The 19,838-nt window shown below is 35.7% G+C and overlaps 1 protein-coding gene across 3 annotated transcripts in view; it reads right to left on the reverse strand.

Annotated features, from left to right (window-relative positions):
- Window positions 1-19,838, reverse strand: part of ROCK1 (Rho associated coiled-coil containing protein kinase 1) — a 104,534-nt gene that overhangs the window by 17,094 nt on the left and 67,602 nt on the right. For all 3 annotated transcript variants that reach the window (XM_036418479.2, XM_036418480.2, XM_045574521.1), the window contains 10 exons: window positions 15,241-15,347; window positions 13,661-13,811; window positions 12,948-13,108; window positions 11,118-11,302; window positions 9,730-9,799; window positions 8,958-9,052; window positions 3,007-3,172; window positions 2,118-2,211; window positions 1,607-1,695; window positions 475-663 (listed from right to left, as the gene is read on the reverse strand). In XM_036418479.2, coding sequence (XP_036274372.1) covers window positions 475-663; window positions 1,607-1,695; window positions 2,118-2,211; window positions 3,007-3,172; window positions 8,958-9,052; window positions 9,730-9,799; window positions 11,118-11,302; window positions 12,948-13,108; window positions 13,661-13,811; window positions 15,241-15,347 — 1,307 coding nt within the window. The remainder of the gene's footprint in view (window positions 1-474; window positions 664-1,606; window positions 1,696-2,117; window positions 2,212-3,006; window positions 3,173-8,957; window positions 9,053-9,729; window positions 9,800-11,117; window positions 11,303-12,947; window positions 13,109-13,660; window positions 13,812-15,240; window positions 15,348-19,838) is intronic.

The following is a 19,838-nucleotide window of genomic DNA, read 5'->3' on the forward strand; positions in this document are numbered from 1 at the left end:
TGACAGAGCAGTTGGCCATAGGCCCGCTCTTGATCAGGGTGGTAGAATCCCATCAGGGGCAGGCAGGCGGTGGGGAGGGGCCATAAGGATGGACAGCCGGCCTAACCCCGACTGGGCATTTCGCTTGCCACAGTGGGCATCATAGTGACCAGTCGCTATGGTCGTTATGGCCATGATAGTCATTGGCTTTTTATATATATAGATAAAACCAGTCATATCTCAATTTCAGCCTAAAACCTAAGAGCAGATGCTAATGGGTAAAAATTACTCAAGATATAATGGTTAATAGACAATACAGCATCTTTCTATTTTAAAATCATGGTTCATATTAGGGTAATAATCAAATTGTGGGGAGTATAAATCAAAATATGCATTTTTATATGAAAAATCTAATATAAACAAGAATAATATACATATTCAGCAATAACAATTTAAGAAAATAACCCTCCATGTACATACACACAAAAACCTTACCGCTTGCATGTCATTCAGTTCCTTCTGATGTTTCACTACCATCTGGTTGAATTTCTCTCTTTCTTGGTTGAGTTCCAGTTGTAGCTTTCGATTTTCCTTTTCTTTCTTCCTCAAATCCTGTGTATTAGCTTTCTTTCTATCAATTTTAAAGTCTTTTCGATTCATTATTTCTGCCAACTTGTTAACAGCCTATTAAAATATTAAGATAGTAGTAAGAATTTCAGTGTAGCCATCCAATTTAAATTTCCACTAAAAATGTATTTTTTCTTCAAAATCAGTAAGGAGGACTTTTTTTGTGCATAAAAATTAGGATAACCTAATGAAAGTTGGGACATGATAATTGGTAGCACAAGTAGCAACAATTACTGACTTATCTCATTGCTCAAATGTAAAAACCAGATAAGCTTGAAAAAGTCATTTAGCATTCAACAATGGATACCTTTATAAAAAGACAGGATATCAAGTTTTAGTGTTAAAAAATCTGATTTAGCTGCAGCATTAAGTACAAAGTATTATATCCACCCCTATAGTTTCTTATTTATTCCCAATTCTTCTCTCTTGCTTCAATGTTTTCCCTTCATTAAATTTTACAACTGTAAATTAGAGTCTTCTGTACAATCTAAAATATTCTTTCTAGTCAAGTGACTAGACAAACTAGCTTTCTTAACTCAATTGAAATCCTATTTCCTGAATAAATCTTCTTTACTTAATGAAGAAAAACTATTGCATTATTTGTTCCAATGAAAAGCCTGACTCTTATACCCTCATTTTTTTTTTAATCCTCACCCAAGGATATTATTTCTTCAATGATTTCCAGAGAGAGTGGAAGGGAAGGAGGAGAAAGAAGAGGGAGAGAGAAAGAGAGAGAGAAACATCGATGTGAGAGAGACATATCTATTGGCTGCCTTCCACCTGCACCCCTGCTGGGGTTGGGGAATCTGCAATTGAGGTATGTGCCCTTGACTGGGAAATGAACCCAAGACTCCTTGGTCCATAGGCTGATGCTCTAACCACTGAGTAACCAGTCAGGGATTATACCCTCAGTTATAAGAAAAAGTGCATAAAAAGCAAATATTAACTTCTGAATATTCAATACTCAAATACAAACATGGAAAAGACTGAGCACATGTACCTGTGTTTTAAGAGTTCGTTCTGTACTGATATTCTTTTCAAAGGCAGCCTTAAGATTATTGATCTCCTCCTCTTTCTTCTGTTTGAAATCTGTCAACAATTTATATCAATTTATATAAAATGTTATTGTATGGCATTAATTACTTTAGTTTCTGCACTCCAAATCAGCAATTTAATACAAATAAATAATACAATAATTAATAAATAATAATACAAGAATAAATTCTTTCACATACTCACAACTGTAAAACTATTTTTGCCTACTCTGTATATACACTGTGAAAGGATTCCTACCTTCCCCATTGAGTTAACATATCCATCACCTCATGGATTTACCTTATTTATTTATTTTTTTAAGAGTGAGACTATTTAAGTTCTACTAAAATAATACTTAAGACTAAAGAAGTTATTAACATATGAAAACAAACATTTCTAAAACATTATGTAAACAACTAAAGATTTACTCTGAACTGAATTAATGTTATGCTTAAAAAAAAAATAACCTTACATACCTTCCTCTGATTTCCTCATTTTATCAGTTAGCTCTTCATTTTCTTTTCTTAATAATTCAACATCTTTGGTTAGCATACTGTTCATTTCCTCAAGCTAAACAAAGCACACAAAAGTTTAAGCTATAATCTCTTTGCTAGTCTTATATTTAAAGCAATAATTTTTTAAAAAATACTTTCATTTTTCCCTAAATGAAAACAGATCTGTCACTGCTTAACTATAAATATGCCTAGTTTCCAGTTTAAAATATGTAATTATAATTACAGTAAAATAGTTAAAAACAATTGTTAGCTTCCAAAAATTATTTCAGAGAGTGTATGTGTATGCTTGCAAATACACATGCTTATACACATGAAGAAAAGGAAAAAAGTATAGTAGAAAGAAAACTAGACTAAAACTAGAAAATTTCCATTTACTTTTCTAGCTTTGTGATCCTTCTGAATCTCAGTTCCTTCACCTGAATGATAATGAACATGACAATTTAAAATGTTTGATTACTTTTAGACTTTTATTCATTACTCTATATAGATAATTTAATTTAATCTTCATAAGTATTCTGAAGAGTATTATTTCTATTTTGTAGATGAAGAATCTGAGGCTTGAAGTTAATCAGTTCCAATGTATGAAAATAATACAATAAATTAACTGTAAGTGTTTCTTCACATGAAATATTTTAACACCTACAGCCAAAAGGAGGGGGGGGGAATCCCCAATACAATGAATACCATTTCAATTCCTAATAATTGTTTTGAGTTACATAAACTATTTTATACATGAGTACAGACTTACCACTGTGAACATGCACGCACATACACTCACATCCTAAACTTTAAGATGTACTAACCTATTTTTACTTAAAATTTAGTCATATAACCTCTTATCACCACTTACCCGACTAACAGTGTGATCTTTATCTGTAATCTCTTGTCTGTTTCTTGAAGCAGCTTTCTTGCTTTCTTGGGTCAATTCAAAGTACTGTTCTTCTAAAAGCCCTCGAGCCAACTGCTCAGACTCAGCTTTTGTTTCCGCTAGATCCAGCTGAGTAGCAAGAGTTTCTCTGCAATACATTCATAAGAGGAACATACAAATAAACTCTTCACTACTGCACAGTGATTGCGACGAACATTCTGATAGTTCTCTAAGTCACACGAGCTGGTATGTATTCTCACAAAGGGTTGAGCTCAAAATCAACTCTTCTAGAACATGAGATTAAGCACATCTTTCATCCAAATACTATTTATTAGAGAACCTGAGACATCCTTTTTTATTATTATTATTGACTTTTTTCGATAAGAAGGAAGGGAGGGAGGGAAGAAGGCTAAGAATGGGAAGGAGGGAGGGAGGGAAAGATGGAGAAGGGAGGAAGGGATGGAGGGAGAAACAAACATCGATATGAGAGAGATATATTGATTAGTTATCTCCCACATTGATATGTGCCTTGACTGGGGATTGAACCCAAAACCTAGGTATGTGTCCTGACCAGGAGTCAAATTACAACCTTTTGGTGTATCAGATGACACCCCAACCAACTGAGCCACCTGGTCAGGGCTAGTAAAGAATTCTTTAATGTTTAATAATCAATACTTTGCTATTGTGCTTAACTAAGAAAAGATGATAAAGCAATGGCAAGTAGTCTACTTTTGAAAAGGAATTTGTTGTGGATTTGGCACAGGGGAAAAGTCACTGGCTTATAAATCAGGAGGCCAAACCTTATGCTCTTATCTCTGTTCTTCCCTTCCTCCCTCTTTTAATCTTTATTGTTGAAAGTATTACATAATCCTCCTTTTTTCCCCATTGACCTCCTCCAGCCTGCTCCCCTTATCCCTGTTCTATCACTAACTAATTGACAGGGACATTGGACAAGTTCCTTACCCTTCCTGGAGCTCACCTCAATCACCTCTGTAAAACAAGAGGGTTAAACTAAAGTATTTAGTACAGGTCCCTCCCAGCTCTGAAATTCAGTGAGATTATATAGTCTTATGAAAAAATTTACAAACCACTATAACCTATTCTAGGAAAACTCCTTGATAATTACACTTTTAACTCTTCAGAACTGACAATCAGATCAAGACCAGATCACTTCAGTTTGCCTGATCTTTTTTCCCAAAGAGCCTCTCTTCAAGAAGCTATTCTGGTCATAATTGTATATATGAGGCTCTGTATATATATCAGGCTCAGTAAATATTTGCTAAAATGAATGCCATCCACCTGTTTTCTACTCAATAAAGTGATGAAAATTTGAATTTTCTGTCTCAGGCCTAAGGAGAAAGTCATACTGTAATAACTAAAAAATCCTAATATATAAAGAGCCAGATACCATCATGACCGAATAGACAACAGGTCACCATTAAGTGCATGGAGCACCTCTTCAGTCCCTCTCTCTCCCTGGCCCCCGAGAGCCACTCGCCATGAAGGGGGGTGGCAGCAGGGGGGACTAGAGACTGTTAAGCGGCGGTGACTGTGGCATCGGGCTGCTTCGCAGGTCAGCAGCGGGCTTAGCGGAGCAGTCATTGGGCAGCAGAGTTTTGCAGAGCAGTCGCGGGGCAGGGGGGTGGGGAGCTTCGCGGACTGTCCAGCGGCCATCTTCGCAGGGCGGCAGCAAGCTTCACAGAGCAGTCAAGGGGTGGGGGGAATTTTATGAAGCAGTCAAGGGGCAGGGGCGAGCCTCGCGAAGCAGTTGCGGGGTTGGGGGAGTCTCGCGGAGCAGTGGCAGAGCGGAGAAGCCTCACAGAGCAGTCAAGGGACCATGAGCATCCTGGGGTGGGAAGCTTCACACAGCGTGGCAGGGCGGCAGAGGCCAGCAATGGAGGCCAGGCTAGGCTTATGGACCCTAACCACACGCAATTTTGTGCGTGCTGGGCCTCTAGTATATATATTTTCTTTCTTTTATTCAACAAATATTTATCTGAATGCTAGCATGTGCCAAACACTGTTCAAGGAATTAAGGCATGCAGCAGAAATGCAGTTGCTGGTGACTATAATAGTCTAAGACCAGCATTATGAAATATTGCAACTGGTAAACCTATGAATATAAGGGTGGTTCTGTGCTATTAAATTACAGGCTTCAGGTAGATAACGTTCTCATCTGGATTTACCACTTGACATCAAATTCAGAATAAAGTACTTAAGTTATTCATTAAAATGCAAGAAAACCTATTTATCTCAAATTATATTTCTATATAATTGTGCAAAAGAAAGCAAAGAATGATAAAGTGTTTTAAGATAAAAAATCTGTAACTATTTTCATCCAGGCTTTCTTCACAACTCTCCATAGTGACAGACCTGTTTTTACTGATGTTTAAGGCCAATCTCTCACCTTCCTTCACCCGTCTCTTTAAAGAACTAGAATAATTCCTGATTCTTCTGGGTTGTAAGACTATAGGCAGGGGCTTTGTTCTTGTTCACCGATATATTCCAAATGCCTATAAAAGTCTCTGGATCACAGAAAGTGCTCAGGAATTTTGTTTGAATCAAAGAACAGATGTACAACTTTTCCCACTCTGATTTCCTTCCCATATCTTATTTAAATACTAGAGGCCCAGTGCATGAAATTCATGCATGGGAAGGGCCCTCAGCCCAGCCTGCACCATCTTCAATCTGGGACCCCTTGGGGGATGTCCCAACTGCAGGTTGAGCCCTCCTGGGGATTGAGCCTAAACTAGCAGTTGGACATCCCTCTCACAACCCTGGACCGCTGGCTCCTAATTGCTCACCTGCCTGACTGCCTGGTCACCCTTCTCTGCCTCCCCCTGCCGACCTGACCGACCCTCACTGCCTCTGTGTGCCAGCCTGAATGCCCCCCATTGCCAACCAGGTCTCCTCCAACGGCCCCCTCCCTATCAGCATGGTAGGCACCTCAAACTCAATAGGTCTGTAATGGAAATATCATCTCCCCTCTTTTCACAATTTGGTGTTCTTTAACTCTGGTACTAGCATTACCATCAACACAATTGCTCTGGTCAGAAACTTGAGTCAACCTGAAATTTTCCCTAACCTTCACTCCCACTCCCCCAAATTCACAGGGCCTACTGTTTCTACTTTCCTGTTTTTCCCCATGCACCTGCCTCTTCTTTTATTGTTAACTTCAACTGTAATTTTACATCTAGATTATTTCAGTGGCTGTATAAGTGTACACCTTCTATTTACCAGCTCTGACTCACTCCAATCCATTCACTACTCTAAAAAGTGGAGCTTTCTAAAACATCATCTTGTCAATCCCTAGCTTAAAATTTCATTCCATATTTATTCTTTGCAAGGCCTTAACCTAGGCAATGTAGATATGCAACAGAACAACAGAAGCAAAACTTCCTACTCTTCAATGCTTGATAATTCCAAATGCAAGGAACTTTGTAATCTGACTCAGGATTTTTTCTCTAGTATTACCTGTCACCAACTGTCTCCCTAACTATAAACTAAGCTATTTGCTATTGTCCAAATCACAGATTGGCTTTTACCTATAATTCCCCCTTCCCCATTCCCTGGCAAATACTTTTTTTTTCTTAGTTGTCACCTAGGAAATGTTCTCTGAATCCCACATGGTATGATGAGGTATATCCCTTTAGTAGTATGTCCTAATAGCACTTTGTCATAGTCGTCTACATTAATTGCATCTGTCAGCCTAGATTCTGAAGCACTTGAAATTGAAAACCAGCCGAAACCGGTTTGGCTCAATGGATAGAGCGTCGGCTTGGGGACTGAGGGGTCCCGGGTTCGATTCCGGTCAGGGGCATGTGCCTTAGTTGCGGGCAGATCCCCAGTAGGGGGTGTGCAAGAGGCAGCTGATCGATGACTCTCTCATCGAAGTTTCTAACTCTCTATCTCTCTCCCTTCCTCTCTGTACAAAATCAATAAAATATATTTTTTAAGAAATTGAAAACCATAACTTACTAATAATTATATCACTGGCATGAAGGACTGTGGTTAACACAATAGTAATGATAAATATATTTATATTAAATAGATCAAACAGGGACAAACATGTCAATCCTCTAAAACAATATAGTACACAGTAGATTGGTTACTCCTATCATAGTGAATGCACACAGCCTGGGATTACATATTACACTGTGAACACCATACAAATGATAGGCAAGAGGCTGTACTCTATCATAGGAGTCTATTACCATCACAAGGACTAACCAGGAAATTTAACTACCTACTTTAGACTCCATCTAAAGCACTGAATGTCAATGATACTAACAACACAAATAGGAAGCTAGACATTATAAAGTCATATATGAGGCAGCCTTGTCCCCTCTAAAGATCAGATTTGAATTTGATTAAGCCTCCAGATTAGGAATGTCCAATTAAATTTTCTACAATGATGGAATGTTTTACATTTGTACTATCCAACATGGTAGACACTAACTACATATAGACGATTAAGCACCTGAAATGTGGCTAGTACTAACGTTTTAATTTTATTTAAATGAATTAAACTTTAAATTTAAATGACTACATGTAGTTAGTGGCTACCACCCTGGACAGCACAACTATAAATTTAACCACTGAATTGTAGGAAACATAGAAAGAGGATGAAAACATTCAATTAACTATGGAAATAAAATCAACAAAATCACAACTGAGGAAAAATATATGGGACAAATAATCCATTCTTTCCACAAATAACTGTGATACTCTTGTGGTGGGAGGAAAAAAGATATAATTAGAGAGGGGATACAGTGGAATTCTGTGGTGGAGAGCAAAGTTCCATCTCTTCCATGGGTAACAGTTATAATGATATTTGTCATATAAATCATAAAACTATGCATGTTTTATTATTTTATGTATTTGTTTGCTTCAACATTAAAGTTAAATTTCTAAAATTTCTTTCAACTCTAGCTGGTTTGGTTCAGGTTTGATTCCTCAGGTCAAAGGCTCAAATCCTAGCCCCAGTTGTGGGAGACAACCAATAGATGTGTCTCTCTCACATCAATTTCTCCCTGTCTCTCCCCATCCCTTCTACTCTCTAAAAAAAATCAATGGAGAATATCCTCAGGTGAGGACTACCAATAAATAAATAAATAAATAAATAAATAAATAAATAAATTTCAAATATGGTTATATGAAAAGAGAATATAACAATGTCAGAAAACTAGTTCCAGTGTCTGTTCTGACACTAGCTATGAGAAATAATTACACTTACGTAGCTTTAAAGATCTTCTCTTTCTAAGGCACATATGCAATAAAAACTAACCTTCATAATAGGTTAATTTCACATGAGAAAGAATGTAAATACCTTTATGTAACTTAAAATTACTTGTGAGTACAGCATGAACTATTGAACTATTTATATACAAAACAAGGAATCCAATGAGCAAAATTAACAGATGAATAGAGCCAGAGTCATGGCAATATGGAAAAGACTGACGAATCTCAAAAGAAACAGGGAAGGGGAGGTGGGAAGAAGTTAACTGAAGAACTTATATGCATATATGCTTTACCTATGGACACAGACAATAAGGTGTAAAGGCCTGGGGCAGGATGGGAACTGGATACAGGGGGGCAATGGAGGAAAAAAGGGGATATCTATAATACTCTCAACAATAAAAATTTAAATAAAATTTTAAAAAAGAAAATTAAGAGACCTTTGAAAACAATTTACTGTCACAATTTAGTGAATCTCTGTACAATTGCTACAGTGTTAATATACAAAATTATCTTTTTCACCATAAAGGTAAACTTTAGCCTAAATCTAGTTTGATTTATTTTGAATGAACCAAACATGATTTATTATACCATCACCATCAGAATAATGGCACATCTACTATCTATCTTTAAATTTTAAGTTAAGAATGTTTTGTTATAATATTGAGTCTTGTTCTAAAGTAAAATAAACATACTTCTCATTTTGTAGTTCCTGTATTTTTTTTAAATTTTCTCTGTTTTTTTCTTCAATTTCTTCCTTCAGTTCCTTTACCTGGGTTTTATAAAGTGTCTGCAAAACAAGTGTTAAGAAAAAAAAAAAAAGTGTTTATAGTGGGTTAAAAAGAGTTAGTAGTTTCTTATAAAGTTAAATAACTAACAAATGATCCAATAATTCCACTCCCAAGTATTTAAATGATAGAACACAAGTTTGGCAACCAAAAGAAACAAACAAAAAATTCAGAGGCTTCAATAGAGCCTCAAAGCTGTAAATGTTCATCAATGATAGTATCAAAAATAACTTGGCCTGTAAAAAATGAATTAGAGTGACTACATTGGAGAAAAAGCAAAACAGATGCATAAAATGCATATAGAGCCGAACAGGAAAAAGCTCTTAAACAAGTGTATGTCTGCAGACTGCTGTAATATGCCTGCATGAGCCACACGTGATAATACAAGGACTCTAGACCGCCTGAACTTGCTACCAGGTGGACAGAACCCTTAACAAAAAGTCTCATACGTAGCTCTAGAGTTTGATGGCAATTCTGGAAATATCTGCACAAAAATGGTAATTTCTTTACAATTTAAAAGACCACGAATTCAGGTTGAGATGAAATGTAGAAATATTGATATAAAAGGGAGAAAACACTTCATAATCATTTAAAAAAGAATCACAGTTCACATTAATAATCTAAATATCTTGTTATAGGTCAGGTTTTGAAACAGTATAATGTTAAAAATGATTCTCACCGAGAAATATTGTTCAGCTTCAAGTTGATCTTGTAGTTCCCGCATCTGTCCTTCATTTCCTCTATATTGTCTTTAGACAAAAAAGAAAATAGTAAACACATGCTCCTATTTACAGCAGACTTGCTATATTATTCTTTGTTTCATAAAGTTGCTAAAATAAAAAAGGTTTCCTGAAATTACATTTGTTTTACAAAATGATACTTCATGACACAGTATTACTTTAATATTTATATTTGGTTAGACCATACTGTCTGGTTCCATTTTGCTCCTTATAAAATAACGTTATGCAAAGCAGAGGGAACCTTTTTCTAATGAAGATCACTTTCGGGAGATTATTAGTTGTGGATGAATGCAAATTACACAAATAAAAATGATTTTTTGAGATAAATTTTTGTAAAGAAAAGCATTTTTAGGGATACATTTAAAATGTCTTATGTGGTAAGTAAACCATTAAAAACAAAGGACATACAATACTTAATATATAATAACAAATCAGTACTATATATTATGACCAATTTAAAAAAAGGCAGGGGGAAGTGGGTAGAAATGAATAATCAGGTAAGGAAAAAGAAGGGAGAAAAGAAACACAGACAACTAACTATATATACAGAATATACACACACAACTGGATAAAGAGAAATAGTCTCAAAAAGACAGTGACACAATGTATCCCATAGACAGATTTTCAAAGATAAATGACTTCACCTGCAGTTGTTAGGTTTTCATATTAGATATTAATAGCTTTGTATTTTCAGCATTAATTAGGCATATGGTTAATAGAAGGTACATCGTAAGTGATCAATGAATGATGAATTAATTTTGGGAGAAGAAAACTGCAAAATACATTGTTTGGTGAGAATAGTGGCTCTAAAAGAAAATAAGAATTTCACCAGTATAAATCTAATGAAGTCAAAATTGACTATCTAAGAATCACTGTGTTTTAAATGAAGGTGGCAAGTGAAGATATAAATTTGGAGGACATAAACCTTGAACATTTCCTATAAGGTACTGAATCCATAATAAAAAGGTCATCTGTAATATTAGAAATTCAAATGTGAAAAAAGATGACTTTTGTGGATATGAAAATTGTGAGAAAACTGTGGAGTTTTCTTCACCATAAACAGACTTACTGTAAAGAATAGCTTTAATAACTTCCTTTATTCTTCCTTGAAATAACTATTTTTTTTAGAAAGTCTGTCCTTCCAAATACTGAACTCTCCTGTAAAATTTCTTTGCAAGTAAATTACTTTATTTTTAAATGCTTTGTTAAGTCTTCCCTTCACAAATTCTAAGTACATAATCTATACACACATAAAATATAAAACACATAAGCAATACTGAATACAAAAAATCAATAATTAAAAAAAAAATGCTCTTTTGAGACTTACTTTGTAAGTTGAGCTAATTCAAATTCTAATAATCTCTTTGCTTCCAGTAAAGTATTTATTTCCTGTTTCATCTGCTTTTCTAGACCTTTTAAATTGTCTGCCTCAAATGCTTGAGTCTTCAATTCATTTTGAAAGAAGAGTCGCTTATTTGATTCCTGCTCCAATTGCAGAGTAAGATTCTTAACCTATGAATGAGAAAAGTGATTGGGATCTTAAATCTCTTTAAGCTTATCAGACATTATTTTAAAGAATACAAATCAAATCTCAAGTATAATATAATGCCTTACACAAATAGAGAATATCAACATTCTAAACACTCTCTATTATTCTGTGTGTTTAAAATTGCAGAATTTATTAAGTCAAATTAATACCCAAGTTTCATATATATATCTTAAGGGAAAAATTTTGGTTTCCTTCTACTCTAACCTGTATGGAAATCTTGAAATGAGTACAAATGCCACTTTTGGGGGTAACTTCCTAAGAGGGACTTGCATTTACCTGTTCATTCATAAGTGTTTATGCTCATCTATAACCATCCAAAGTTTTTGAGGTCTTCCTTAACTACCAGGTGTGATTAGCCATAACACTCCTACAGCACTCACTACATCCTCTTATAATGTATGTCATGCTTGTAATTACTATTTTAATATCTATCTTTTCCTCTGGACTCTAAGTTTCACAAAAGTCAAGACCATATTTCTATTACTCAGTATCCCAACTCCTAGCACAGAAATAGAGGGATAACAGATGGCCAAAAATTATTTTAAGTGGCTGAATATTATCTTTCAAACTTTCAGCATACATTCTTCCTGCATCCTTACTCTAATAGGTACCTCTAATTTCTCTTCTTTATAGGACATTATATATACTATTACTGTTTTCTTTAAAGAATCTTTTCACCTATAGCTATCATTTTAAATTTAAAAAACTATTAATACTCTTCTCTGGTCAGATCAAGCTCCCTTTTTTCCTTACGTACCTATCTCTGAAGCACTCAGCAGTTTCTCTTTCATTGTCATCTTCACTGATAAGTTCCCTACACCAACTCAGACTTCTAACTCTCAAACTATTAACATTTGAGATCTTTCTCAACCTTTAAAATAATAGTAACATTCTGTCCCCCTTTTGTGAAGATTAATCTGATTTTCCTGATTATTCTGGTCTTCTCTTTCTCCCCTAACTTACATGTGTAGACTAGTTACTTTCATTTTCTAAATAATTTCTAAAATACATATAGTAGCCACAAGAATATAATATCATTTGTCTTTTTATTTATTGCTTTATAAATGTGTATCCTGTGGTTTCTGTCAATCTAAGCCAGTCAAGACTACAGTTTAACACCTTTAAGGAATCCTAACAGCAATGCTCCTCTTTGGGATTGTAGAATACAATAAGGACAGTTTCTTTTCCCTTTACTAAGGTATTACAAATGTGTCCTTATTGTCCCCTGCTTTACCCCCACCCCCCACTCATGCCCTCACCCTCCTGTTGTTTGTGCCCATTGAATAAGAACAGTTTTTGTTTGTTTTCTTAAAAAGCAGATGGTCAGTTTCTTCAGGGGAGGAGCTATGACAGTTCTACATAGTTGTGCTGTCTGTGCAAAATGATACAGACCCTATGTATGAATACTGAATAACTATCTGAAGATGAAAATTCTAAGAGCAAGGGATATAGTAGTGACCACATAGCAGTGAACACAGATACATATAGGTTATTTCATTCGAATTTCTTCCATGTTGTTTAAATTATAGATAGTGACTTTTCAGACATAACATGTGATTGCTTCTCTTTTATAAGCTGATCAAAATGAGTATTTTCTATTTTTCTTACTTCATCCTCCATTCTTTCTTTACTTTCAGTCAAATGTTCAAGCTTCTGCTGAGATTGTTTCAGATCAACATCTAGCATGGAACACTGTTTCTCAATCTGAACAACCCTATTTTCAGCCTTTTCTCGAGCTTCTCTCTCTTCCTTCAGCTTTTTTTCCATCTCTGTGAACAAAAAGTTGCAAGCATACATTTAAAGAAAGATATTATTTCATTACTTTTCACTTTCATGGGCTGTATAAAACAAGCTGGTGCCAAAAATCCCGGTTTTTATCCTGATAACTCTAATAAAGCTATTACCCCTGTTTCCCCGAAAATAAGACATCCTCCGAAAACAAGAGGAGGTGAAGCATCTCAAACATAATGTTGAAAGAGTAGAAGAAGAAAGAAAAGGGGAAGAAGAAGAACAACAACAAAGCAAGAAAGTAGATGAATTAACAGACAATAAGTTCTAGAATAAATTGGTAAAAAAAATAAAGAATTGAAAAACTAGAAAAAAACATATATTCCACTCTATTTTATAGGGAGTAAAGTGTAGGACAGGATGGTAGAGTGAGGAAACTAAAAGATGAAATTGTACATTTTTTTTAAATGGAAGGAATCCAAAAAAGGGGGGATTACTATCCTCTTCCTAGATCATTATCTATAATTTTAAATAAGTTGTTCTAATCTATTATTAAAACGTATCATGCAGAAAACATTAAAATTGACACTTACCATACATTGCAACAGATTTTGCCTCTTCAATAGACTGATGTTTGTCAGTTAAACGAGCTTTGGTTACTTTATGTTCATTTACCTCTTGTTCTAACCGTTGTTGTAAGGATTTCAGCTTATAGTTTAAATCTATCTCTAAATTATTCTTTTCCTGTAAAATGAGTCATATAATACATTGTTCAAAAGACACATTAAATATTACATTATTAATATCCCGCATTAAATAATATACGAATCAACTGGTCTGAAATGGGACAACGTATTTCTTAAAGTTTATTTTTTGTACTTTCTTGTATACTTCACATTACCTATAATGTCTTACTTTTTTTAAAAAAAATGTTTTTACTGATTTCAGAGAGAGAGAGAGAGAAACATCAATGATGAGAGAGAATCATTGATTTGCTGCCTCCTGCACACCCCCTACTGGGGATTGAGCTAGAAACCTGAGCAGGTGCCCTGACAGGGAATCAAACCCTGATCTCCTGATTTATGGGTCAATGATCATCCACTGAGCCACACTGGCCAGGCTATAATGTCTTACTTTTTAAATCACAATAAGCACATAGAATTAAAAGAAAAACATCACCTTTCTTTACTCACAACTTCTTATTTGAATCATTAGCCATAACTGATGGCAGAGCAAAGTTGTGATGGTATTTATATTAGAAAGGTGAATTGTTAGGATCAGAGATAAATAGGACAATTCTTCAATTCATAAAAAATTTTTTGCTATCACTGTTTTTTAAACATCTAAATTATCTCCATGTACATTTGTATCTTTACCTAGATTTATGTTTTTTGATGAAAGAACAAGTCAAAATTTATTTCATTTCTGTTTGGGTGCTTCTTCTACTCTTCCTTTATCTTATTTCTCAGTTATACTAGGCTTAGACATGAAAAAACTATTCTGAGAGTCACAAAACACGTATGAAGGACAAGATAACTGGTAGATTTTCTCATTTATCTGAGGATCTACTAAAACTACATGTTTACGGCAAGACATAAAAAAATTTGAGTGCTAGATCTGCATATTATCTATTTAATCCTTTTCTTTCTTTCTTTTTTCTTTTCTTTTTTTTTTTTTTTGCAAGGTAGAGACAGAATAATCGATGACATTTTTAACTAAGAAAGTTTTACATGTAAGAGGCTAATCACTTTGTGCATTTTCTATTTTACTAACTTCTACCAACAAAATGGAAAAAGCATACATGGTCTATATACTGATCCTGTTTTCCTTCTTCAGAAGGCTAATAATAAGGTTTAGCACCTTCATTATATCCATGTACAAAAAAAAAAAGGGAAAAAAAACACCTTCCATATGAAAAGGTATTTCTAAACCAAAGCAATTTGTGATAAGATAATATCAAACAACTAATACTCTTCAAGTAAAAACAAAAATAACACAATAAAAGCTCTAATCAAGACATATACTCCCCACTCTCCACAACCAACTGATCAACCAGAAAACTTTTAGAAACATAATATATAAACATTAGGAACAAATGCTATTTTATATAATCACCTTATAATATTTAATACCCAGTAAATACTCTCATAATTGGTAACATTTAATCATTTACCTTTTCTGAATGATTAAGCATGTCTTGAGCATCTTTTCTTTCTTCTTCTACTCTTTCAACATTATGTTTGAGATGCTTCACCTCCTCTTGTAAAGATGTAATTCGAGCTATCAAATGAGAAAAAAAGTTCAAGTCACATATTAAAACAAGTCTTTTTGTTCAGCATGACCATTAAGACAAAAAAGTTTTAAATTTCCTGGTTACCTTGGTAGTATACAGTAACTACAATGCCCTATATAATAAAGAGGTAATATGTAAATTGATGGTCACTCCAACGTACAAGATGGCCACCACAAGATGGCAGGTAGGGGAGGGCAGTTGGGAGGGACCAGGCCTGCAAAGGAGACAGTTTGGGGGAGAGGGGGATTAGTTCTACAGGGGAGGGCAGTTAGGGGTGACTGGGCCAGTAGAAGAGGGCAGTTGGGGAAGACCAGGCCAGCAGGCAAGGACAGTTAGGGACGACCAGTCTGGCAAGGGAGGGCAGTTAGGGGTGACCAGGCCTGCAGGGGAAGGCAGTTAGGGGTGACCAAGCTGACAGGGAGGGGAGTTAAGGATTACCAGGCCTGCATGGGAGGACAGTTAGGAGTGACCAGGCCACCAGGGAGGGCAGTTAGGGGTTACCAGGCTGGCAAGGTAGGGCAGTTAGGGGCAATCGGGCCAGCAGGGGAGAAGTTAGGCGTCAATCAGGCTGGCAGGGGAGTGGTTAGGGGGTGATCAGACTGGCAGGCAGAAGCGGTTTAGGTGCTAACAGGCAGGCAGGCAGGTGAGCAGTTGGGAGCCAGCAGTCCTGGATTATGAGAGGGCTGTCTGACTGCCTGTTTGGGCCTGATCCCACCACTGGGATCGGGCCAAAATGGGCAGTTGGACATCACTCGAGGGGAGAGGGTACAGGCTGGGCTGAAGGACACCCCCTCCCCCATGAACAAATTTTATGCACTGGCCTCTAGTATAATAATAAAAACTATAATATTAATACTAATTGGAAATCATTTATTACATATTCTTTACTTCACAAATGGTCAAAGAAATGAACCTTAGCTTGGTCCAGAAATCAGATCTGAGTTTGTATTTGGTGCTTTCTACCATATTAAGAATAAGACACTTTAGTTAATTAAGGCAAGTATTTAAGTGGTTTTTATGTGCCAGACATTCTGAAAGTGTTTCATTTTACTGTTAAACTTAATGGAGCCAAACTCAAATTTTATAGAAAACTATTTTTAAGGAATTCAAGCATTCTAACAAAGCTTAGTTTTAATGCACTTAAGGCTCATGCCATACAATGGTAGCAATTATAAATGCAGAATAGAAAATGATCCTGGGAAATATATTATGCATACTAAAAAGAAAAGATGCTATCCAGGACTACTAGACACTGTATAAAATTGAAGATTCCCATTAGCCACAAATGAACATCAGTAAGAATTCTACAGTGAGCTAACACATTTAAATATATTAAAATTTGTAAGTTCAAAAACAGTGTATTTTAAAATGTCACTGGTTACCTTTGAAGGACATAATAAAAAAATCAAGTATATAACTTGACTTTTTTTTTATAAGCTGTACATTAAGATATATACTTGAAAAAATGTTTTTAGTAGTATTTGAGTTAATGAAGGAATGAAGAATGCTAAAAACAGATCATCAGCACTGCAAACTCCTAAAGAATCTAAGCAATAATCACCAATGGCTTGTAACATCACCAAAAGAGACAGTCAGACTTTATGTGCCTCTTGGTACATAAATAATATGTCTTAAAAGTATTCTTGCTAAAGTCCTACCTGAAATAGATCAAGCTTCAGACATACCAGTTCAGTTTAAAGTATTACAAGGACCAGAGCAACATGTTAATTGATGGAATCAGCAAAATTCAGAATGGGAGATAATTAACAGAACAAAAAAACCTGTTTTCTTCAACCAATAGCAACTACAAACAACAAAAAATGGAGGCGGAACCTATAGATTAAAAAAACTTAAGGGGCATATTATAAATGCAATGTGTAGATCTTAATTAGATCCTAATTCAAGTAAAATACAAAAATAACAACAAAATAATGGGACTACAGGAAATAAGTCAATGTCCATCTATAGATGAATGGCTTAATAAAAAGGAAGAATCTGCACACGGGCTTGATGTTACAATACTAGATATTACAATCTACATTAATAAAAGAGAAAAATGCTAATTGTACCTTTGCTATGGCCAATCAAAGCGAGTATACAGCAGGGGTCCCAGAATGCCCCTGGCCATTCGCACCCATTTGGCGATCGGCAATCTGGCTGTGGCTCCAGCCTGGGGTCTCAGGACAGCAGCGGCATGCGTACCCACGCAGTGATCCCCTCCCTGCCCAGCCTGGGTTCTCAGCCACTGAGTCACACCAGCCAGGCAGATATGGAGGAATCTTAAATGTTTCTTTTATATATATATGGAGGAATCTTAAATGTTTCTTTTATATATATATGGAGGAATCTTAAATGTTTCTTTTATATATATATATATATTATCGTTGTTTCACAGAGAGGAAGGGAAAGGGATAGAGAGCTAGAAACATCTATGAGAGAGAAATATCCATCAGCTGCCTTCTGCACACAAGGTACATGGCCTTGACTGGAATCGACCCTCAAGGGGTCCCAGATCAGGCTGGTAGGAGAGCAGTCAGGTGTCGATCAGGCTGGCAGGGAAGTGGTTTTGGGGTGATAATGCTGGCAGGCAGAAGCAGTTAGGGGCAATCAGGCAGGCAGGTGAGCAGTTGGGAGCCAGCAGTCCAGGATTGTGAGAGGGATGTCCTACTGCCTGTTTAGTGGAACATCCCCCAAGGGGTCCCAGATTGGAGAGGGTGCAGGTTGGGCTGAGGGACACACACCCCTGTGCACGATTTTGTGTACCAGGTCTCTAATATTAAATAATTACCAACTTTTCCTCCAGGTTTGATAATGATACTGTGGTCATGTTTGTTTGTTTTTCTTTTAAGAATTCTTTATCTTTAAAAGATAGTAAAATATTTACAAATTAAACAATGAGTCACCTGCAATTTGCTTCAAATTAAATTTAGTGTCAGATGATTGGGAAAGGGAGGTGGGGGTACGATAAAACATGACTGGCTGCTAGATGAAGATTACTGAAACTGAATAATGGGTACCTAGGGTCATTATATATTCTCCTATGGTATACGATTGAAATTTCCAATATAAAAGGTAAAAGAAATAATAGGATTTTAAAAAAATTATTTATTCATTATTGATTTTAGATAAGAAGAGAGAGAAAGAGAGAGAGAGAGAGAGAGAGAGAGAGAGAGAGAGGGAGAGAGAGAGGAAAGAAAGATACATGGATTGACTCCAGTACACACCCCACATGGGTTTTCTGGGATTGAACCATACATATCTACCAGTATACATAAAGGACATTGAACTAGGAAATAATCTTGACTCTGCCAGGAGACCAGTGTCCTAGACTATGAGAAACTTTTATCTGAGGAACCTGAAATTTCTTAAAGACCATGAAAGATTAATATAAAAATTGTGTGTGTTTTTTAAACTAAAATGCATTTTTTTAAAAATAATTTTTATTTATTGATTCTTTTAGAGAGATAAAGGGAGAAGGAGAAAAAGAGAGAGGAAAAGGGAAGGAGAAGGAGAGGAAAAGGGAGAGAGTTGGGGGGAGAAAAGGAGGGAGTGAGGGGGGGAAGAAAGAGAGAGAGAGAGAGAGAGAGAGAGAGAGAGAGAGAGAGAGACAGACAGACAGACATAGATTTGTTGTGCTACCTATTTATGCATTCATTGGTTGATTCTTGTATATGTGCCCTGACCAGAGATCAAACCTATAACCCTGGCAGTAGCAGGATGACACTGTAACCAAATGAGCTACCCAGCCAGGGTAAAACTGCATCTTTATGTATGTTGAGGGTCATATGAGTTGTGTGCATTTTTTGATGCATGCCACCTTTGTTTAAATTAAAAAATTAAACCTCAAAGTAAGCATAGAAAAAAGATAAACTTCAATAAACCATGCTATGAATTTTCCTTAATAACACTAATATCTAGAAAATAGATTCAATTAAAACCATTGTTGATGAACACATGCATGATGGTCTCTACTTCTAAGGTAAACACTTCAAAGCTCAGTCATATCTGAAAGATCGCAAACTTAAAGAATTTTAGAATTTATAGGGGGTCACCTATTTTATTTCCTTGGTTTATAGATAACAAAGGCCGATGAAATGATTTAGTGACTTTCAAACAATAAGGCTATATTTAAAAAGGCCTAGAAAAGCAATTTAAATGAGGCTTTTCTAATACATATGAGGTTACTTTCTTGATTATATTTAGATCTATTTTAAGCCTGAGAAATAAGATTGCACAACACTCCTCAGCTAAGAAACAATTGGAGGTCTTAATTTCCATTTCCAGTCACAAAAATTTACCCTGACCTCTCTCCACAGAATTCTAGCTAATCATCAAACCCCATGAGACCCCAAACTATGTTCCCATCCTGTGACTAAGGTTAAAATGGACTACCCAACCCCCAATTTTTCCCTGAGAGATCTGGCAACTTCCATGCATATCTATTTGATTAAGTAATATAGATGCTGGAATAGGAATAG

Source organism: Pipistrellus kuhlii, unplaced genomic scaffold (assembly GCF_014108245.1).
Source record: "Pipistrellus kuhlii isolate mPipKuh1 unplaced genomic scaffold, mPipKuh1.p scaffold_m20_p_6, whole genome shotgun sequence".
NCBI lineage: Eukaryota > Metazoa > Chordata > Mammalia > Chiroptera > Vespertilionidae > Pipistrellus > Pipistrellus kuhlii.